At 45.3% G+C, this 20,213-nt stretch overlaps 1 protein-coding gene and 2 pseudogenes across 1 annotated transcript; 2 read left to right on the forward strand and 1 right to left on the reverse strand.

The window, feature by feature from the left end:
• Nucleotides 1-20,213, forward strand: part of LOC136470598 (uncharacterized) — a 156,759-nt pseudogene that overhangs the window by 50,179 nt on the left and 86,367 nt on the right.
• LOC136478099 (uncharacterized) lies at nucleotides 1,495-19,097 on the forward strand (annotated as a pseudogene).
• Nucleotides 15,299-16,817, reverse strand: LOC136474855 (uncharacterized). Its single transcript, XM_066472425.1, has 2 exons — nucleotides 15,671-16,817; nucleotides 15,299-15,440 (listed from the first exon to the last, which is right to left on the reverse strand). Exons 1-2 carry the CDS (start codon nucleotides 16,815-16,817, stop codon nucleotides 15,403-15,405), a joined length of 1,185 nt encoding a protein of 394 aa, XP_066328522.1. The 3' UTR covers nucleotides 15,299-15,402.

Consider the following 20,213-nt stretch of genomic DNA (forward strand, 5'->3'; position numbering starts at 1 on the left):
CTCCGTGGGGCCTCAGATCCGGCCGAGCCCGGGCGCAGGGTGGCCGCGGCGGCATCAGCCAGGCCTAGCGGCGGCGGCAGCGGCGACGGCCATGCCGCGCACGCGCGCGCCCTCGCATGGGTGAGTCGCGGGGTCAGGCCTGGGAGGGGAGAGGGACGAGGAGGAGGGGGGAGGGGGAGGGGGGAGGAGGAGGGCTTCCTCCGACGCAGAGGCGTGCGTGGGTGAGTTGCGGGGTCAGGCCTCGGAGAGGAGAGGGAGGAGGAGGAGGGCACCGGCGCCTGGGCTTCCTCCGATGCGGAGGCGTGCGCGGGCGGGCCACATCGGAGATTTGCGTAGCGAGGAGAGAGACGATGCATTTTTGCGTTTTGTTTGAGCTCGTAGGCAAAATAGGTAACGTGCTTGGGTCACCTATTGGAGGATGTTTTCTGTGTGGGACCGTATTTTGGGTTTGCCTCCTGGAGACAATCTTAGCCAGCGCATTTACTGTTCAACAATTCCGAGCCACCACACTGAACTGAAGACTCATCTGTCATCTCAGCTCAGCTAGAGTAAGCCTGTGTTTAGTCAGAGGGAAAGTTGGAATTTGGGTACTGTAGCACCTTCGTTTTTATTTGACAAATAGTGTTCAATCATGGACTAATTAGGCTCAAAACGTTCGTCTCGCGATTTCCAACCAAACTGTGCAATTAGTTTTTTTTTCGTCTATATTTAATACTCCATGCACGTATCGCAAGATTCGATGTGACGGGTACTGTAGCATTTTTAGGAACTATTTTTGAACTGAACACGGGCTAACTGCGAAGACGAGTACACCACTTTTCGGTGAGCTGTAGTCGCCTGCTGCTGAATCTAGAAAGGGAAATGACGCTGCAAAAAGACGATACCTAAAGTTCTGTGAGAGTACCACTGGACCCTGTGGGAGACCACTCACCAAGACAGCTCATTTCTTCCATTCTTTCTGCCTTTATCGGCCAAACTCGATGGCTCGTGAGTTAGGACTGCACTCTTGGTATCGATTCCGATGCTCTAGCTAGATCTTCCTGCTCGTGACCTCGTGATATCGCAACCCGGCAGTTCCTCATATGGAGCCAGATCTGTTTTTCTCCCGGAGATTGTTCTCATAAGTCAAGTCATCATAATATAATAAAGACTAAAGAGATACCTGGGCCTGACCATCCAGACGTTTGAAATGGACGTGGGCCGCTATGCAAATCCAGGATCCAAGTCACGGGCTAGGAAACGAAGCGACAACTATGGGCTGGGGCCCGTAAACAATTTTCTCGTTAGGGCCCTCATACGTCCACTGGTGATGCCAACAAAGCGGCCCGTTATAATGACTGTAGATTCTATCAAGGCCGACAGCCCACTAGGTTCTCACAAAGGACTTGGATCCATGGCTTGTCGCTTGTCGGTGTTGGTGTCCAACTGGGGCCCAACGCCCCAACCCAGCGCAGGAGCGGGCCGAGCGGCACGGCGTGAAAAGCGGATTAGCCGAAACCTGGAGTGGAGGCGTGGAGCGGGTGCCGTGGCGTGGCGTCTCCGTCTCCCTCCTCTCCGTCGCCCCGCAGCCGGGCGCCACCGTCTCCGCCGCGCCACCCACCATCGGCCATCCTGGTCCGGTTTCGTTCCAATCCTCCCAGGCTCCCACACCACTAGTCACTCCTAGCTTCGCTTCACATGCTCAAGCAAACGATCTAGGCTGACGATTCCTCACCATTTGGTCCTAGAGCCGCCCGAGATGTACCACGCGATGCGGCTGCGCTGCCTCCTCCTGCGCCCTCCGATGTGGAGCAATTCAAGCTCCCTCAGCTATCTCCGCAACTGGCGTCAGTGGAGGTTCCTTCGTCAGGAGGTTCAGCGCGCTCGGCGCGCCGCGGCCGCCCGGCCCTGCCCGACGGCTGTGCCGGTTTTACGGCTCCAAGGGCGGCGTCGGGAGCGCTGAGGCGAGGGGCGCCGCTGCGTCCTCGGCGGCGGCGGGGAGCAGCGGCAGGTGCTTCGAGCAGGAGCACGCGCGTCTCGGGGAGAAGGACCAGCAGGAGTGGCTGAGCGGCGAGAGGTTTCTCACCGGCTGTAAGCGGCGGGAGTCGACGTTCCTCACCAGGCGGGAGAGGTTCCGCAGCGAGTTCCTGCGCCGCGTCGTGCCGTGGGAGAAGGGTTCGCTCTCGTGGCAGAATTTCCCCTACTATGTCAAGTGAGACGCCCTCATCATCTGTTCGAAGTTTTGTTTCAACCAAGCTAACATTAGTGGGCTGACGACTAGAGAGTGTGTAGTCTGTTCCCTTTTGAATGCTTAAGTGAGAATGCGAGGCAGCTGCTGAGTGAGTGTGTGGCGTCCCACCTGCGGCACAAGGGTGTCACGTCAGAGTATGGCTCACGTTTGGAATCCTCAGGAGGGCGGATATTGCTCCAAAGTTCTCCAGGTATAAAGCAGCTAGGATGAAGATACTTAGCGTTGCTACAAATGCTTGGGTTGTGAAATTTGTTTAATGCAGGAACTGAGCTTTACAGGGAGAGATTTGTTAGAGCTCTTGCACATGAGTTGCAAGTGCCGCTATTGGTTCTGGACAGCAGCGTCCTTGCACCATATGTAAGATACTGCATTTCACAAAGTATAAAGGCATGATGCAACTTTGCAAACCTCACATTTCACCTGATTCGTAGGATTATGGGGAGGATTACTCAGAAAGTGAGGAGGAGGAGGATGAGCATGCTGAGTCAGAGGATGAAGGCTCAGAATCTGAAATGGAAGACGATGGTGATGAAGATTGGACAAGCAACAATGGAAAATCTGGTGAAAGTGACGATGAGGATGCTCTCAAATCTGTGGAAGACCTGAAAAAGTCTCTGGATGACCTAAAAAAGTTGGTCCCTTGTACTATCGAGGAATATGCCAAGGTGATTTATCTTATCTCCCTGTCTAGTTGCATAAGAAGTGTCTTGCGATGCTTTTCACAGAAAAGACACATATTTGACCTGTGCTTCTGAAAAGTTGCACCTGTTTCATTTACAGACAAAATGATATTGTGCCACTTTTGTGTCTCTCTAAAACGAAGGGGACATCAAAAGTTTAGACAATCTTATGTTAAGTGGGTTTTAAATGAAAAGAAAATACAGTTGATAGAAACAATCGTTTGAAATAACTTCTCTTCTTTAGTGTTCTTGCCTTACTAGAGGAAAGGCAAGGAGAACCAACATTCATATTATCTGCCCTCGTTAATGATTTTTTCTTCATTCACAAATTTGTGGCTTATAATTATCCTTTCCCGCCTTGTTATTTTAGAGAATTGTTGGTGCTGAAGAAAGTACAGCAGTCAGAATCTTCTGAAACTCCTGAGTCATCAGAAGAAGAGAAAAGGCCTTTCAAAAGGGGTAATTTCCCATTATTTTTCCCTTCAGACTTTACTATGTGAACTATCGACTACATTGCGTTGAAAAATAAGCTTTTATTGTTTGAACTTAACCCATGAGTCCATGACTGCCTGAGCATAATTGAGGCTTAGCCCCTCTTTATTGATACCTTGTATGTAGCTACACCAACTCAGAAGTTAAATCTGCTTCATCTAAAAATTCTTTAAATCATACATACAAATTGGGTCTTTCAACGTTGGAGTTTAAATCTGTTTTTTTCCTTCTAATTTTGTTATGTACCTTTTCAGGAGATAGGGTCAAGTATGTTGGGGCCTCTGCAGTTGTTGAAGCAGATCAGAGGTAATTGTTGGATATTGACTTTCTTACCCTTTTTTTTCTGCATGCAATGCACATTAGTTGATGGGCATTAGTGTATATGGTTATCAGTTGGGTGTGGTGAAGGGTGATTAGGAGCATTATTAGCAGCATTAATGTTATTTATTATTATAAAGGAAGGTGAAGCACAAAATCAAGATGAACCATTGGATGAGGTCAAGTAGATGGATAAGATTGACCTTTGTAGGCTAATGTGTGTGGATGCGAAGGACAAACCAACTGATGAGTTTGATACAGTATAGATGCTGATCCGAGTTAACTTTTGTGGTTCTTAGCTTGGTACCATGACTTATCTTTGTTATGTTTACTCAAATATCAAACAACATTGGTTTGTTTGGGTTTGGTCTTATAGGTGTGGATCAGTTTGGCTTTGGAATAAGCAAGTGAGCATGCATGCATGTGCTCGCATAGATGCATAGTGATGTGGTGAAAAATAGAAAATAATTTTTTTGTTCTGGTTTCACAAGTGCTTTATATCACAATAATGGGCTCCATGTTAAAAGTTCAATTTCTTGATGTTAACATTGATATGTACCATATATACCTTACACAGGATCATTTTGGGGAAAATACCTACTCAAGATGGCTCAAGGAGTGCCTATACTTTTATTAGTGGAAGGTGGGTATATATCATGGAACAGGACAAAATGATTTTGTAGTACACCCGATTCTGTGCTATGCCAGTTCTGGCCTCCCCTTTGTAGTTCTGTATATTATTTTCTCCATGTCAATATTAAAATTTAATTGTGATCTTCCCTTTATCAATATAATTGTCAATGTTACAATATAGAATTGGGTGATGTTTATAAGCTGAAACATGCATTGTTAGTAGCATGTGAAACATGGCAAATCATTATTGGCCACCAGTTATTATTTGAAACACTCTGAATATCTCATGAGCTTATCTTCCAATTTGAAAAGTATGATAGTTTAGGATGTAGTTTCTCTAATAGGAGCAATTCAGGACAACTTTGTATTCTTTATTTGAGTATTTTGGGATTTTGAAAATTTGTTCCAGTGAAATGTATTGGCAATTGGCAAATACCTGATTTGCGGCTCCTTAGACAATTGATTCTCTGTCTATCGCTGTCCTTTTTATGAGGAAAGTTCTTTGCTATTGATATTTCTACCATGCATGCAGAAACTTACAAGATATGTAAAAATTTGCTCTTGTAATTGTGTCTAGAAAATTGTTCTTATAGATTATGAAGAGGAACATTTCTAACTCTAATAATCACAGGGGTCTATCAAATGGACAGCGTGGGGAGGTATATGAGGTCAATGGGGATCAGGTTGCTGTCATATTTGATCCTTCTATAGAGAAATCACACGATGCCCATGAAGATGTAACTAGCAAGGAGGAAAATGGAACAGCAACTGTTTACTGGGTTGATTGTATGTCTCTACTCTCTAGCCCTAACGGCTGTTTGATTTAATTTGACAATTCCATCACTTTGATTCCATCTGATTTCTTTGTGCCTTAGCTCAGGATATTGCACATGATCATGATACCGAATCAGACGATTGGCATATCGCACTTGAAGCACTTTGTGAGGTGATTTCTCAAAATATATCTTGACACGCATTTTTACATAAGTTTTGAAAATATGGTGCTTTACATATGTATACTGCAATCATTCCTTACTGCTGGTTTTAATCCTCAAATATTGCCAGTGTTGTTGGTCTCATTGAAGAAGTTAATCTCTATATGGACTTGCTTAATGAACCTTTTTCTGTATAGGTTCTGCCATCTCTACAGCCAATAATTGTCTACTTTCCAGACAGTTCTCAATGGTTATCTAGAGCAGTTTCAAAATCAGATCGCAGAGAGTTTGTGCAAAGGGTTGAGAAAATGTTTGACCGACTTACCGGACCAGTAGTATTGATATGTGGGCAGAACATACTGGCAGCAGCACCCAAGGATAAGGAACATGTAAGATCTAATAATTCTTGCTAAAATTCAAATTCAACTTACATAAGCAATTTGTTAGGTCTTATGCATGTTATGGACATGTACAGCCTGCACTGATGTTCCACAATCTCTCTCGCCTGTCTTCACTGGTAATTATCCTATGTTGTTCAAATGAATATATGTTTATTGTCTGTTTACTTTCTATTATAATCATGATTTATTTCTTCAGTACTTGTATCAAAAGCCTTTATTGACTGTTTTTATGTTAAAACATGCTTGAGATAGGTTTTATTGTTATTGTATCAAGGGTCTTGGTTGATTATTTCCATTCTTTTGGTAACTAATGGATGAGTTTTGCACCATTATATTGCTGTTCCTATTTTGCCTTAGAGCATCTCCAAGAGTCTTTCTAAAGCTCACTCTTTAAATCATCATTTGGAGAGTCATTTGCATAAAAATCGCTTTTTATATCTTTCCACTCTCCAACAGTTTTCCTTTATCTTGTTTGCACTCTAGAGAGCCATTCTCGTTTTCTATCTTTGGCTAGAGAGAAATCCGGATAGAAGATGGCTATTTCTGGATAACCACTTAAAGAAGCTATTGAATGGTACTTTTTCACCAAAATCTCTATTCCTAGCAATTAGGAAGGATATAGAGAGTCTCTTGGAGTTGCTCTAAACATTCATAAAACAGCACTAGTTGGTTTACATTGTGAAGCATGACTGTCTAGCAAGCTCGTTCAGGTCCATTCTCAGTTATCAGTACCTTGTTTGCGAATGATGACTGATTACATATGTTTTTCATTCCTTGACTTAGAGTGGGTAGAGAATGTGGGTCATTATCATTACTAGGACATATGTAAACCTACTGTTTTAGCACGAATTGAAATTGTGCTACTTGAAGAAGTGCTTAGCTCTTTACAAAATGTTATTTGCACAAATTGTGAAACCTATAATATTAGCTTTGACTTCTTTTGTCATTGCCTATGAAAAGTTTTAAGTTTGTCTTCTCAGTTATAGTATTTCACAATCAGTACGACTCATTTGAAATGTTTCTATGCAGCCATCACCACTGAAGCAGTTGGTAGGGGGCCTGAAGGGAGAAAGATATTCAAGGTCCGGTGACATATCAAAGCTCTTCACCAATAGTCTAACTGTTCCTCTTCCAGAGGTTAGCATCTTTCACCAATCTTCTGCACTACACAAAACAAACTATTGACATGCACTGTACCAGCACATGATGAAGCTATAACGGTGCCTCTTATTATTAAATCAATGAATTACAGTGCCTAGTCCACATTTCAATTACAAGTGCCCTGTAGCTTGATGATAGCTCCTAACTTTCTTTCTTTCTTTTTTACTTTACATACAGGAAGATGAACAACTACGAGTTTTTAATAATCAGATTGAAGAGGATAGAAAAATTATGATTTCGCGGCATAACCTTGTTAAATTGCACAAGGTTTGGATGCAGATCTTGTGCTTCCCATCCATCTCCATTTTCGTTCAGATTGCCACTTCACTATCATGGTTCCTGAGTTCTAAGCGATGATTGGTTAATGCAGGTGCTTGAGGAGCATGATCTTTCTTGTGTGGACATTTTGCATGTGAAGTCGGATGGTATTGTTTTAACAAAACAAAGTATGTCTACTCAAATTTTTAGCCCATGCTTCTGCTGGAATTTCATGCACATCACATGAGTTGATTTTTTTTAACTGGTTTGTCTTGTGCTGGTTCAATGCAAGAAAAATGGAACAGAAATAAATTTTTTTTTATAAGTATAGTGGAATTTGACACCAACTCTTTTTATGATATCCTGAATTTCTTTTTCGGGTTTAGTGCTTTTATGCTTGTTCGAGTGAACCACTGCTATTACTAACTTGAAGTGCAACTAACCCTCTACTGCAACCAACTGTACCTACATCCCTTTGTCAAAAAAAAAAAATGTACCTACATCCTGGTTTCACCTAGGTGGCACCGTGGCAGATTGGCAGTGGCCAGCTTGGGGGTGGTTACCAGTACTAAAATCCTGGTGCCAGATTAATCTTGTTGCAGTGAAGGTTTTGTAGTGGTAGCATGATGTTTCTATATGTAGAGATAGTGTAAAAATTCTGGACTTCTGGTACATGATGAATCATTGAAAGTTATTGACAATTAATTGTGAAGTGGTCTGCTCCATTGTATAAACCCTATAGTTGGTTGGTTGCAGATGGAAAAGTATAAAAAATATTCACTATCCTAATGCTACGCTGCAAAAGGTGCACATTTTGAAATAGTGAAGCGGGGTGAAGTGCTAAATTTGAAATATATCCTTTTGTTCCTCTTCCGGCACTGGGTCTGCCCCTTTTTGTTCCTCCATTTTTGCATAACAGTCACAGGTTTCCGTTGCTAGTTGGTGGCGCTGATGTGAATCAGTAAGTTCAATGAGTTTGTTGTTTATTGCAGAAGCGGAGAAGGTCGTTGGATGGGCTAGAAACCACTATCTGTCATCAACAGATCTTCCTTCTATCAAGGGTGACAGATTAATCATTCCCCGTGAGAGGTATATCTACTTCACATCATATATTTTTTAGGGAAACATTGAATATTGTTTTATTTGTTTTTACCTTAGCCAGTCCCTTGCTACTAATGTTTTTTATTCATTTATGTGAAGTCTGGAAATAGCAATCGAGAGGCTGAAGGGACAGGGTATAACAACTAAGAAATCATCTCAAAATCTGAAGGTATTCAACTGATTATCTATCTCATAAAGTTAGATTTTTTTCTGCCTTTTATGTTATGTCATTGTTCTATATGCCTACACAAACTCATAAGCTTCCTAACTTCAGGTTTTGGCTAAAGATGAGTATGAACGCAATTTCATTTCTGCTGTTGTACCTCCAAATGAAATTGGAGTGAAATTTGACGATATCGGTGCACTTGAGGACGTGAAGAGAACATTGGATGAGCTTGTTACTCTTCCAATGAGGAGACCTGAACTTTTTTCGCATGGAAATTTATTAAGGGTATGGCTTGCTTTTCTGCTAGATTTTTTTTTACTTCATACTTTCTGCTAGATATATTGTTTTTTTTGGGAAAAAGACAAAAGTACCCCCCCCCCCCCTCCCCAAGCTTGCGCTACGTCCAGATAACCCTCAAACTAATGTTTGGTTCGATTTACTCTCTCCAACTATTTCAATTGTTCTAATTTACCTCTTAACAGATTTGTTTTTTGTTTCTCCACTTACAAGTTGAGTTTCAATTTCAAATTTTGTGAGGTGATAGCGGACATCATAATTTATGTTAAAAAATATCATAAATATTTTAGCATTGTTTTGATAGTGTAAGACATATAATAGTAAATTAACAATAGAGATACAAAACTGTATGAAACAATGATGAAAAAATCACAATGTATATTTTGCTAGAAATATCACAGAGCCTTGAATATTGCATTTAAGTGACTCATTATTATTGATAGACACATAAGTCACCTCATATTAGCATGAACTCAAAATGCTAGGTGGTAGAATTAGTTATTGCATGAAAAAATCATTTTCTGCAATAAATAGCTATAAGATGCTGTTGCTTTAGCATTGTAGTCAAGCTTCCAGAAGTATGTTTCATGCTGAATTCAAGGTTATGATTACTTGAGTTCTTTCGATGTATGCAGTTGCTGTGGTAGAGAAAGATGCAACATTGAAAGCTGCTCACGTCATTTGGAATGATCCTATTCCCATTTACACTACACTTTTGCAGCATCTATTTTGCACTCTGTAAATTGACACAGATATTGCTGTGTAAATATAGTTAATGTGGAAGGAAGATGAGCTAGTTTAGTTGGTCCAGGGTGTGGATGTATATCCAAACCACCCAGGTTCAAGTCTTCGTCAACGTCAAGGCGAATTTGGGGTTTGGGTGCTTTCTTCTTATTATTAATAATAAAATGCCATCTAGTTTTCTATTAATACAATGATACGCAGCTCTCCTGCGTGTTCGAGAAAAAAAATTCCACCTAGTTCCTGCTAGGTTGATCTAGTTTTTTTAATGTGGATGCGTGCATTATGTCCTGATAGCCTTTAGCTAGTTGACCTTGGTCCACTGTTGGAGATTGGACTGTTCTTCATCTGTCGAAAACTAATTATGGAGCTTTTTTAGCACTAGATTGTTTTCTATTGTTTTTTCTTGACCACTGGGAGAGAATTCCCCTAGGCATTTTCAATTGTAAGATAGAGGAGTACCCTGAAACCACTTTCCTTGAGAGGTACCCACAAATTGGTGAGCCCTGGGTTCGAGCCTGGGTGTCTATCCTCTTAATTGGTGGCACTAACCAATTAACCATCCAAACTACTGCTTGGTTCAGATTGTTACCAATTTATCATACATGACTGCACATTTATTCACCTAATTGTATTTAAGTCTAGTTTTATGATGGTTGCTTTTCAATGTGTAATGTGATTGAGGCTTGTAAATTTCATATGGATGCAGAAATAAGTTTTTAGCTTATAGTGAAGCAGATAACCAAAAGCAGATGTTCTTCAATTAAATTGATCTTTGGTTCTTAGATAAACCCTTTCGTATATTACAAAATGAGATTGTGCAATTAAAGATACACTTATTACAGATAAACAGAAAAAATGTGGGGATTCTGCAAGTGAAATAACTATTTCTTAGACAGCTTGTTGCTTTAGCTTCATTCTCTAAATGTTGAGTTCTTGTTCTATCAATCGCTCGAACATTGTGATATTCGTCTTATCAGAAGTTATGCATATTCGAATTGGTCTAAGTGCTTTACTGAATTTCTAACAAAGATTTGATTGTGTGCACCTTGTCAGCCCTGTAAAGGTGTTTTGCTTTTTGGGCCTCCTGGAACAGGAAAAACACTCTTGGCAAAAGCCCTTGCAACAGAAGCTGGAGCAAATTTTATCAGTATAACTGGTTCTACACTCACATCAAAGGTAATTTCATTTGACCTGTATCTTTATATTGATTTTTTTCAGTTATTTGTTCATTAATAATATGGAAAATGAATTATATAAGAAAATCAAGGCGCTTGATACATGTTGCTGAAGATTCTTGCTGCAAAAAATTAGAGGGCTGCATACTGGGTAAACTATTGAACACCTTAAATGATGATTCAATAGAACCCCATTCAATCTTGGCAGTTTTATTCTATGTAGGCATATGTTTTTGGGGTTGTCCATTGACTTTGGCAGTTATGTTCTTTGCTTGATGAAAGGTACCAATATTGGCTCATGACATACATGGAATTTCTTTTGTGAGAAGTTGGATCATAACAATATCTGCTATTTATTACTGGGAAAAAGTTGGGAAGAAGTTCTGTTCTAGGTCTTTTCTGGTTAAGGGTTTGAACGTTCCTGTTTGGGATGATGCAAGATTTACTAATATAAAATTTAAATAAACGCAGGATAAGTGGATTCAAATTATGATAATGTTTACCACATATGGCAACTGTGGAATTTTGGTTCATGCTGCACCAGGTTGCTTTAGGATATCCTAGTCACACGCCTTATTTGTTTTTCTCAAACATGTACACCTTATTTGTGACTAGTGACTATTAGTGGCTTAGCTAACAATTCTTGTGTTTTGTGCCAATCAGTGATGGCTGGTGATAGCCATTAGATAGTAATGATTTTGGTTTTCTGAAAGTCAAATTCCATATGGTCACGGCTATAATTGAGCACGAAAGTACCATTTTTCTCAATTTGATACAGGTGTGACATGTCTAACTCAAGCAGCCAAAAGACCATCTGTAGTTAATCTTGCATCAAAATATATTAGCAATCAACTATATTCTTCAACCAAAGAGCTTGAATGGTTGTGAACAAGATGATCATTGACCAGCAGTCTCATGCATATACGCAAGTCATTTTCCAACCAACCACTGACTTAAAATTATATTTTCTTTAAACAGTGGTTTGGAGATGCAGAGAAGCTGACAAAGGCCCTTTTCTCCTTTGCGAGTCGACTAGCTCCTGTTATCATATTTGTTGATGAGGTATGTTTAATCAATGCAGATTTGGTGACCTCATTAGCTAAAATATCATGTTGCAATGCTTCAAAAATCATGAAAAAAACATGTATGTAGTACACATAAAGTTAAGTATAGTTGCAGCAATTCAGTTTGAAATTCATCCTAGATGTCAAGAAACAAAATAGACAAGCAGTCAACCTGGCACTGTTCATCATGTGCTGACAGTGGCGCTTGTGTTTTTTGAATGTCAACATCAAAGATGAATTTCATACTGAATTGTTGCGGCTACAATTACCTTAGGTGTACTGCATACATGATTTTTGTGATCTTTTGAAACATTGCAACATGGCATTTTAGCTAAAGAGGACGCCGTGTAATTTTTGTATGTTTACTAGTAAAATACAACAACAACAACAACAACATAGCCTTTCAGTCCCAAGCAAGTTGGGGTAGGCGAGAGTTGAAACCCACCAAGATCCCCAAGTCACGGTTTAGGCACTTCAATAACTGTTTTACAAGTACTCCTATTCAAACATAGATCTCTAGGTATATCCCAAGCTTTCAAATATCTTTTTATTGCCTCTCCCATATCAATTTCGGTCTTCCTCTAGCTCTCTTCTGTAGAATAGACAGGAAAGGAGGGAATCACCACACACTGAATGTGGGTGGGGAGCCTTTCATATATAGCTAATATGTATACAAGGAAATTACACATATGGAAAGCTATACCCTGTACAAGGAAGCAATCCTAGGCTATACATAGAAAGAATCCTAGGCTATATATGGCAGCTAGCCTATCTATGGGATTATACCCAATCTATGATTAGTGCAGGATTATACATATCCTAATACCCGCCCGCAGTCGTAGCGGAAGCATCACGGACGCACAGACTGGTCCGAAAGTCAGTGAAGAGCTGGACGGGCAGACCCTTGGTCATAATGTCAGCAAACTGGTGTGCAGAAGGAACATGGAGAACCCTGAACTGTCCCAGAGCGACCTTCTCGCGGACGAAGTGGATGTCAATCTCGATATGCTTCGTGCGGCGGTGGTGGACAGGGTTGGCAGCCATGTAGACGGCGCTCACATTGTCACAGTAGACAACCGTCGCTAGCGGAATGGAGATGTGGAGCTCCTGGAGGAGCTGACGCAGCCAGCAGCACTCAGCAACCGCATGGGCCACCGCACGGTACTCAGCTTCGGCACTGGAGCGCGACACAGTCGTCTGTCGCTTGGAAGATCATGAGACCAGGTTGTCGCCGAGGTAGACGCAGAAGCCTGAAGTAGAGCGACGTGTATCCGGGCAGCCAGCCCAGTCGGCATCAGAGTAGGCTGTGAGCTGATCTACAGGTCTGGAGCTCAAGTGAAGGCCTGCAGATAGCGAGCCCTTGACATAGCGCAAGATGCGCTTGATCAACGCAAGATGCGGCTCACGAGGGTCATGCATGAAGAGGCAAACCTGCTGCACAGCATAGGCCAGGTCTGGCCTCGTCAGAGTGAGGTACTGGAGGGCTCCCGCCAGGCTCCTGTACTCCGAGGGGTTGGCGACGGGAGTGCCCTCAGTGGAGGACAGCTTGGTCCGGGCATCCACCGGGGTAGCGGTCGGGTGGCATTCAGACATGCCAGCGCGCTGAAGAAGCTCGACGGCGTACTGCCGTTGGGATAGGAACAGGCCACTGCTGTCCCGCGTCACCGAGATGCCGAGGAAGTGCTGGAGGTCACCAAGGTCCGTCATGGCGAACTCCAGAGAGAGTCGGGAGGCGACGTGCAGGAGTAGAGCCGGTGACGACACGGTGACAATGATGTCATCAACGTAGAGGAGAAGGTAAGCCATGTCAGCTCCAGCCTTGTAGATGAATAGGGAGGCATCCGACTTGGATGTGGTGAAGCCGATGCTGCTGATGAAGGCGGAGAAGCGCTGGTTCCAAGCTCGCGGCGCCTGTTTAAGTCCATACAAGGACTTCTGCAGCAAACAAACGGAATTAGGAGCAGCAGGGTCGACGAAGCCTTTGGGTTGCTCGCAGTAGACTGTCTCCTCGAGATTGCCGTGGAGGAAGGCATTCTTCACGTCGAGTTGGCGGATAGGCCAATCCCGGGACGCAGCAATGCTGAGCACGGTGCGGATCGTGGCAGGCTTGACGACCGGGCTGAAGGTCTCGTCGTAGTCGACGCCGGCCTCCTGGGAGAAACCGCGGACGACCCAGCGCGCCTTGTGCCGGGCGAGGGAACCGTCGGAGTGGAATTTGTGCTTGAACAGCCACTTCCCAGTAACAATGTTAGCACCAGGGGGCCGAGGGACAAGGCGCCAAGTGCCATTGTCGATCAGCGCCTTGTACTCATCGGCCATTGTAGCGCGCCAATTGGGGTCGGCGAGCGCTGGACAGTGCGCAGGGAGCCGGTCTTTGACCGTGTCACAGGCCGGGTCGGTGGTGCAGCAGGCTGCTGGGTCGCTGCAGGTGGCGGAGCAGATGGTGGCGGAGCAGATGGTGCAGGGGCGACGACCTCGGTGGGCGGTGCAGCAGCCACAGGAACCGGCGCCAGGGGAGCCACGGGGTCAGCCGCAGGAACTCGGCTGCGGCGAGTGAAGACGATGCCGAAACGCTGGCGCCCCGGCTGTGGAGCGGCTGGCGGCTGTTGCCCGCCCGCAGGCGGAGCAGGCGGTGGGTGCCCGCCCGTAGAGGCAACCAGGGGGCCCAGCTGGATAACAGCTGGGTCCAGGAGCGCAGGGGCTGGATCCTCGCTGGTTTCAGGGAGCGGCGGAGGAGTGCTCACTATTGTCGTCGAGGAAGAAAGTCCCTGCATCAGAAATTCAAGTGAGGGCGGCACGGAGGCCGCCGATGGTGCTGCCGCGAATGGGAACACTGACTCGTCGAATATGACATGGCGGGAGATGATTATCCGACGAGTATTCATGTCGAGGCAGCGGTAGCCCTTGTGAGAGGATGGGTATCCGAGGAAAACACACGGGGCGGAGCGAGGAGCGAGTTTGTGGGGGGAGGTGGCGGTGAGGTTTGGATAGCAAAGGCACCCGAAGACACGGAGGGAGGAGTAATCTGGGAGAGTGCCATAGAGAATTTGATGAGGTATTTGGTGGTGGATGGAGGAGGAGGGACGCCGATTGAGGAGGGTGGTGGCTGTGGTGAGAGCCTCAGCCCAGTAAGGAGGAGGCATGAAGGCATGGAGGAGCATGGTGCGGATGGTGTTGTTGATAGTGCGGAGTATGCGTTCGGCCTTGCCATTTTGCGGGGACGTATAGGGGCAGGAGAGGCGTAGGGTAGTGCCCTGGCTGCTGAGGAGTGTGGCGGTGGCGTGGTTAACGAATTCGGTGCCATTATCTGCTTGGAGGGATTTGGGTGTGGTGCTGAATTGTGTTGTAGCATAGGCAAAGAATTCGACAAGATGCCGGTGCACCTCAGATTTGTGGCGCAGTGGGAATGTCCAGCAGTAATGGGAAAAATCATCGAGTACGACGAGATAATATTTAAAACCGGAGTTGCTAGGCACGGGAGATGTCCACACATCACAATGTAGTAAATCAAATGGGGCACTAGTTACAGAGGTGGAATGGCTAAACGGGAGTCGCACGTGCTTGCCAAGTTGACATGCATGGCAGAGGCAAGGCGAGTGCTTATTGTAGGAGATGGCCGACATGTTCCGTAGAGTGGCGAGGCTGGATGGGCCGGGGTGGCCGAGGCGGTGATGCCACAGGGACGACGTGATGGCGAGGCTGCAGTAAGTGGACGGTGTGGTGGGGAAGGTGTAGAGGTCGCCACCACTATTGCAGCGAAGAGTCACGCGCCCGGTCTGCTGGTCCTTGACAGAAAAGCCACAAGAGTCAAATTCAACGGAACAAGCATTGTCACGGGTGAATTGACGAACTGAAAGGAGGTTGCGTACTAGAGCAGGGGCAACCAGAACATCATGAAGATGAAAGGTAGAGTGCGGGGAGTGTAATTTAGATGGTCCACGGCAGGTGATGGGAATGGTAGTGCCATCGCCAACCGTGATGCCAGAAGGAGGAGGGAGACGGGACAGGAGTATACCATCCGAGGATGACATGTGGGCAGTGGCACCAGTGTCGAAGACCCAGGGGGAGGACCCCTGAAGCGACATCTGGTTCAGGGCAGCGATGAGGCCTGCCTGATCCCAGCCGCCCTGCTGCTGGTGAGGAGGCAGAGAGGAGTTCGTGGCGCCGGACAACTGAGCGGGGGCAAAGGCCGTGTGGGCCTGGGCCGGGGGAGGAGCCCCGAGCACGCCAGGGCCGCCCCACGCTGGTGGACGCCATGGCTGTTGATGCGGCGCAGCAGTCCAGGGCGGGTAGCAGAGCCACGGAGCCGCCGATGCAGCAGACTTCGGGGCGCCGCCCTTGCCCTTCTTCTTCCAGCGGCCATTGCCGCCGCCCTTCCCGCCGCTGCTGCCGCCGCCGCTGGAGCCGCCACCATAGCCGGTGAAGCTGCCGCCGGTGGCGCTGGAGACAGTGCGGCAGACAGTGCCGCACGCGGCGTGGAACGCCGTCTGGGCTGCCACGGTGCCCTCGTTGGCGAGGCGGAGCTCCTTGAGGACGAGCTTCTCGCGCGTAGTGGCGAAGTCCGGCAACGGGTGCGAGTCGGCGATGTTGTCGGCGGTGCTGGCGAAGCGGGGGTTGAGGCCGCGCAGGAAGTTGAGGACGAGCTCCGAGTCGGTGATGACGCGACCGACATCACGGAGTGCGTCGGCGGTGGCCTTCATCTTTTGGGCGTAGTCGTTGACGGGGGAGTCGCCCTGGGTCATGGAGTAGAACTTGTGACCCAGGAAGATGGCGCGCGGGGCCTTGTTGGCCTCGAAGAGGCGCCTGATGGCGAGCCAGAGGCCACGCGCGGTCTGATCTGGTGCCGTCGCCAGGCCGTGGACATCCGGCCCAACAGAGCCAAGGAGCCAACTGCGGACGCAGGCGTCGGCGATGTTCCAGGCAGGGTCGGGGGAGCCAGCTTCCTCCGTGATGTGGGAAAGAAGGCCGAATTTCCCGCAGAGAGAAGTGAAGAACGGTTCCCACTGGTTGAAATTGGGCCTCGTCAGTTCCAGGGTCACCGGGATGTGGTTCTTGACATTGATCGTTGCATAGGGGGCAACGAAGACAGCAGGGGCAGAGAGGGAGCCCAGGCTGTTCGTGGTGCTGGAGGAGGAGGAGCTGGTGGCAGATCCAGTCGTCATGGCGACCCTGATGGGAGGAGGGAGGGACAGCAGAGGGGGTGGGGGGGTGGTGGGAAGGAGGATCGGCTAAGCTGATACCATGTAGAATAGACAGGAAAGGAGGGAATCACCACACACTGAATGTGGGTGGGGAGCCTTTCATATATAGCTAATATGTATACAAGGAAATTACACATATGGAAAGCTATACCCTGTACAAGGAAGCAATCTTAGGCTATACATAGAAAGAATCCTAGGCTATATATGGCAGCTAGCCTATCTATGGGATTATACCCAATCTATGATTAGTGCAGGATTATACATATCCTAATATCTTCATATTATTAGCTTGGCTTAGGACTCTACAGTGCACTGGTGCCTCTCCTTTGGACATGGCCAAACCACCTCAATCGATGTTAGACAAGTTTTTTTTCAATTGGTGCTACCTCTAGGTGATCACGTATATCATCGTTCCGAACTCTGTTCATTCTTGTGTGACCGCAAATCCATCGCAACATATGCATTTCTGCAACACTCAGTTGTTGAACATGTCGAATCTTTGTAGGCCAACATTCTGCTCCATACAACATAGCCGGTCTAATCGCCATTCTATAGAACTTGCCTTTTAGCTTTTGTGGTACCCTCTTGTCACAGAGAATGCCAGAAGTTTGTCGCCACTTGATCCACCCTACTTTGATTCTATGGCTAACGTCCGCATCAATGTCTCCATCCCTCTGTAGCATTGATCCCAGATACCGAAAGGTATCCTTCTTAGGCACTACTTGACCTTCCAAACTCACATCTCCCTCCTCCTGTACAACTCCGCCAAAGTCGCATCTCATGTATTTGGTTTTAGTTCTGCTCAATCTAAAACCTTTAGACTCAAGGATCTGTCGCCATAACTTTAGTTTCCTATTTACTCCCGCCTGGCTTTCGTTCACTAACACTACATCATCAGCGAACAACATACACCAAGGGATATCCCCTTGTATGTTCCTGGTAACCTCACCCATTACCAAGGCAAAGAGATACGGGCATAAGGCTGACCAATGTTTACTAGTAAAATGGAAGAAGAAAAACAAGAGTACTCTTAAACCATTTCTTGTCATTACTTTGGCTGTAATTTGAGCATGATTCAAAGTACGGTTGTTTTTTTCATGATCTCCTGGCATGATACGGTTTGGTTATAGGTTGACAGCTTACTTGGTGCAAGAGGAGGTGCATTTGAGCATGAAGCAACAAGAAGGATGCGCAATGAATTTATGGCAGCTTGGGATGGTCTCAGGTCCAAAGAGAGCCAACGGATCCTTATTCTTGGTGCGACAAATCGTCCATTTGATCTGGATGATGCTGTGATACGGCGTTTACCTAGACGGTAACATCTAAGATTCCATGTTCTTGCTTCCGACACAAATTTAAGCAAATGGTCATCTAGCAAGATGTTCATTGGTTCCATGGTCCACAGGATATATGTTGACCTTCCAGATGCACAGAACCGATTGAAGATTCTAAAGATTTTACTTGCTAAAGAAAAGCTAGAATCTGGTTTTAAGTTCGATGAACTTGCAAATGCCACAGAAGGCTATTCAGGGAGCGACCTAAAGGTACCAAACTAGAACAATCGTGGTAGTTTCCCTGCTGTTCAGAAGAATGAAACTGTTATGTTCTCTTTTCATGTCTATGTGCAACCCATTCACTGTTTGTTTCTGCAGAACCTATGTGTAGCTGCAGCATATAGGCCAGTTCATGAACTACTAGAAGAAGAAGAAAAGGTGCTTAGCTCTTTCAACTGTTCACCTGTGTCGAACTTTCTACCATAAAGACTGCACTTCTACTCTAAGTTTCCTTACATGATTCCTATCTTTTCTAGGGACGTGTGAGTAACAAAAACAGTTATCTGAGACCCCTTAAATTGGATGATTTTATCCAAGCAAAAGCTAAGGTATTGATTGTAATCATGATTTCCCTTCTCTGCCTAATCTCACTTTTCTTAACATCCGGCTATTTCCTAACGCAGGTTAGCTCGTCTGTTTCTTATGACGCAACGAGTATGAATGAATTGAGAAAATGGAACGAACAATATGGGGAAGGTGGCAGCAGGACTAAATCACCATTTGGGTTCGGCAACTGACGTTATAGTAGAGATTTACCAATACTGTATCTCTGTAACATCTAGGCTGCCTGTTGTAGATTAGGGAATCAGTCTCATTTTTTTTACCATGAGCCTATTTGAATAACCTTGTAATCACCCTGTACAAACAAAAAAAATCTAGTTAAACACCAGTTTTGCCTACTATACAAGGGTTGGTAATGTTGGTGTAGAATCAGAAGAAATCGGCTATACACTACAGAATGATGTATCTGAGCTACTTTGGGTAAGCATTAGGCTTAACAAGATGTAAACGGCTTAAGAATTTTCAGTTAATTAATACTAGTTCTCAGCATGGAATTCGACAGAACAACTTTAGTACTAAGGTAGTCGATGGCTGGAATGTCTCCTGTTGACCAGAGACTGTTGTCGTCTCAAAAGAATGGAAGAAAATAGTTTGTTAGTAGTATTTTATTTTTGGCCCTTACATGTTGTAAAATGTGTTGGTTAGTTTTCCTTCACACCTGCGAACCCTGTGTAGCAATCATCTGGCGTATAACTGAACTATCATCTGAGTCGTCCATGATAGAGGTTAGGCCGTTAGGGAACGCGATCTCTCAAAATTTAATTGTCAGAAGATTGTGTCGACGCAAAGAGAGCAGCTGGAACAAATGAACGTGTGCTCTAGAAATCGCGTCGTCCCGGGACTCAGCACCACATGCATCCGATTTCACAAATCCGTGGGCGCGCCATCCTTTAATCGGTGATGCACCGGGCAGCTGGAGAATCTCGGGACACAGTGCATTTGAAGAGTCTTGCTCCATGGGCAGCCGCGCAGGGCCCAGGTTTCTCTTTTATTCATCACGTTTTCGCTGGCAATCGCAGCCTGTTCGTTTGGCTGATTCATATTATTACTGGTTTATGAAGAAGTACTGCTGGCTGATTTATGTGAGAGAAAAATACTGTTTCGACTGAAAATTTACGATCGTTTACGACAAGCCACGGCCAAACAAGCAGGCTGAGTGCCATCCGCCTATGCCCATGCCACGGTACCACCTGCTATGCTATAGTAGTATAGTTTCTAAAAAAAAAACCTGCTATGCTATAGGGTCGATCTATGCAAGTATGCAACAGTCTTCCACGCTGTTTGCATAGCTGGAGCTCAATAATTCAGTTTATCTCGTTACAACTTTGCAGGCGAGGGAGTAGTTGTATTTATTTGCTTAACTTCTCTTTCTTTATTACCCACCAAAGTGTAAAAGGCCGCTGTCCTATTCACTAATGAGCGGCACGAAACTGCTCATTTCTTGACGGATCCCTTGACTGTG

The sequence above is a fragment of the Miscanthus floridulus genome, chromosome 8 (assembly GCF_019320115.1).
Source record: "Miscanthus floridulus cultivar M001 chromosome 8, ASM1932011v1, whole genome shotgun sequence".
Taxonomy (NCBI): Eukaryota; Viridiplantae; Streptophyta; class Magnoliopsida; order Poales; family Poaceae; genus Miscanthus; species Miscanthus floridulus.

Bases quoted from the DNA above. Each gene is read 5' to 3' on its own strand.
- LOC136474855 (XM_066472425.1), bottom strand. From the start codon at position 16,817: ATGACGACTGGATCTGCCACCAGCTCCTCCTCCTCCAGCACCACGAAC. The intron at 15,441-15,670 runs GTATACTCCTGT...TTTTCTGTCAAG, and splicing joins CCACATGTCATCCTCGGATG to GACCAGCAGACCGGGCGCGT.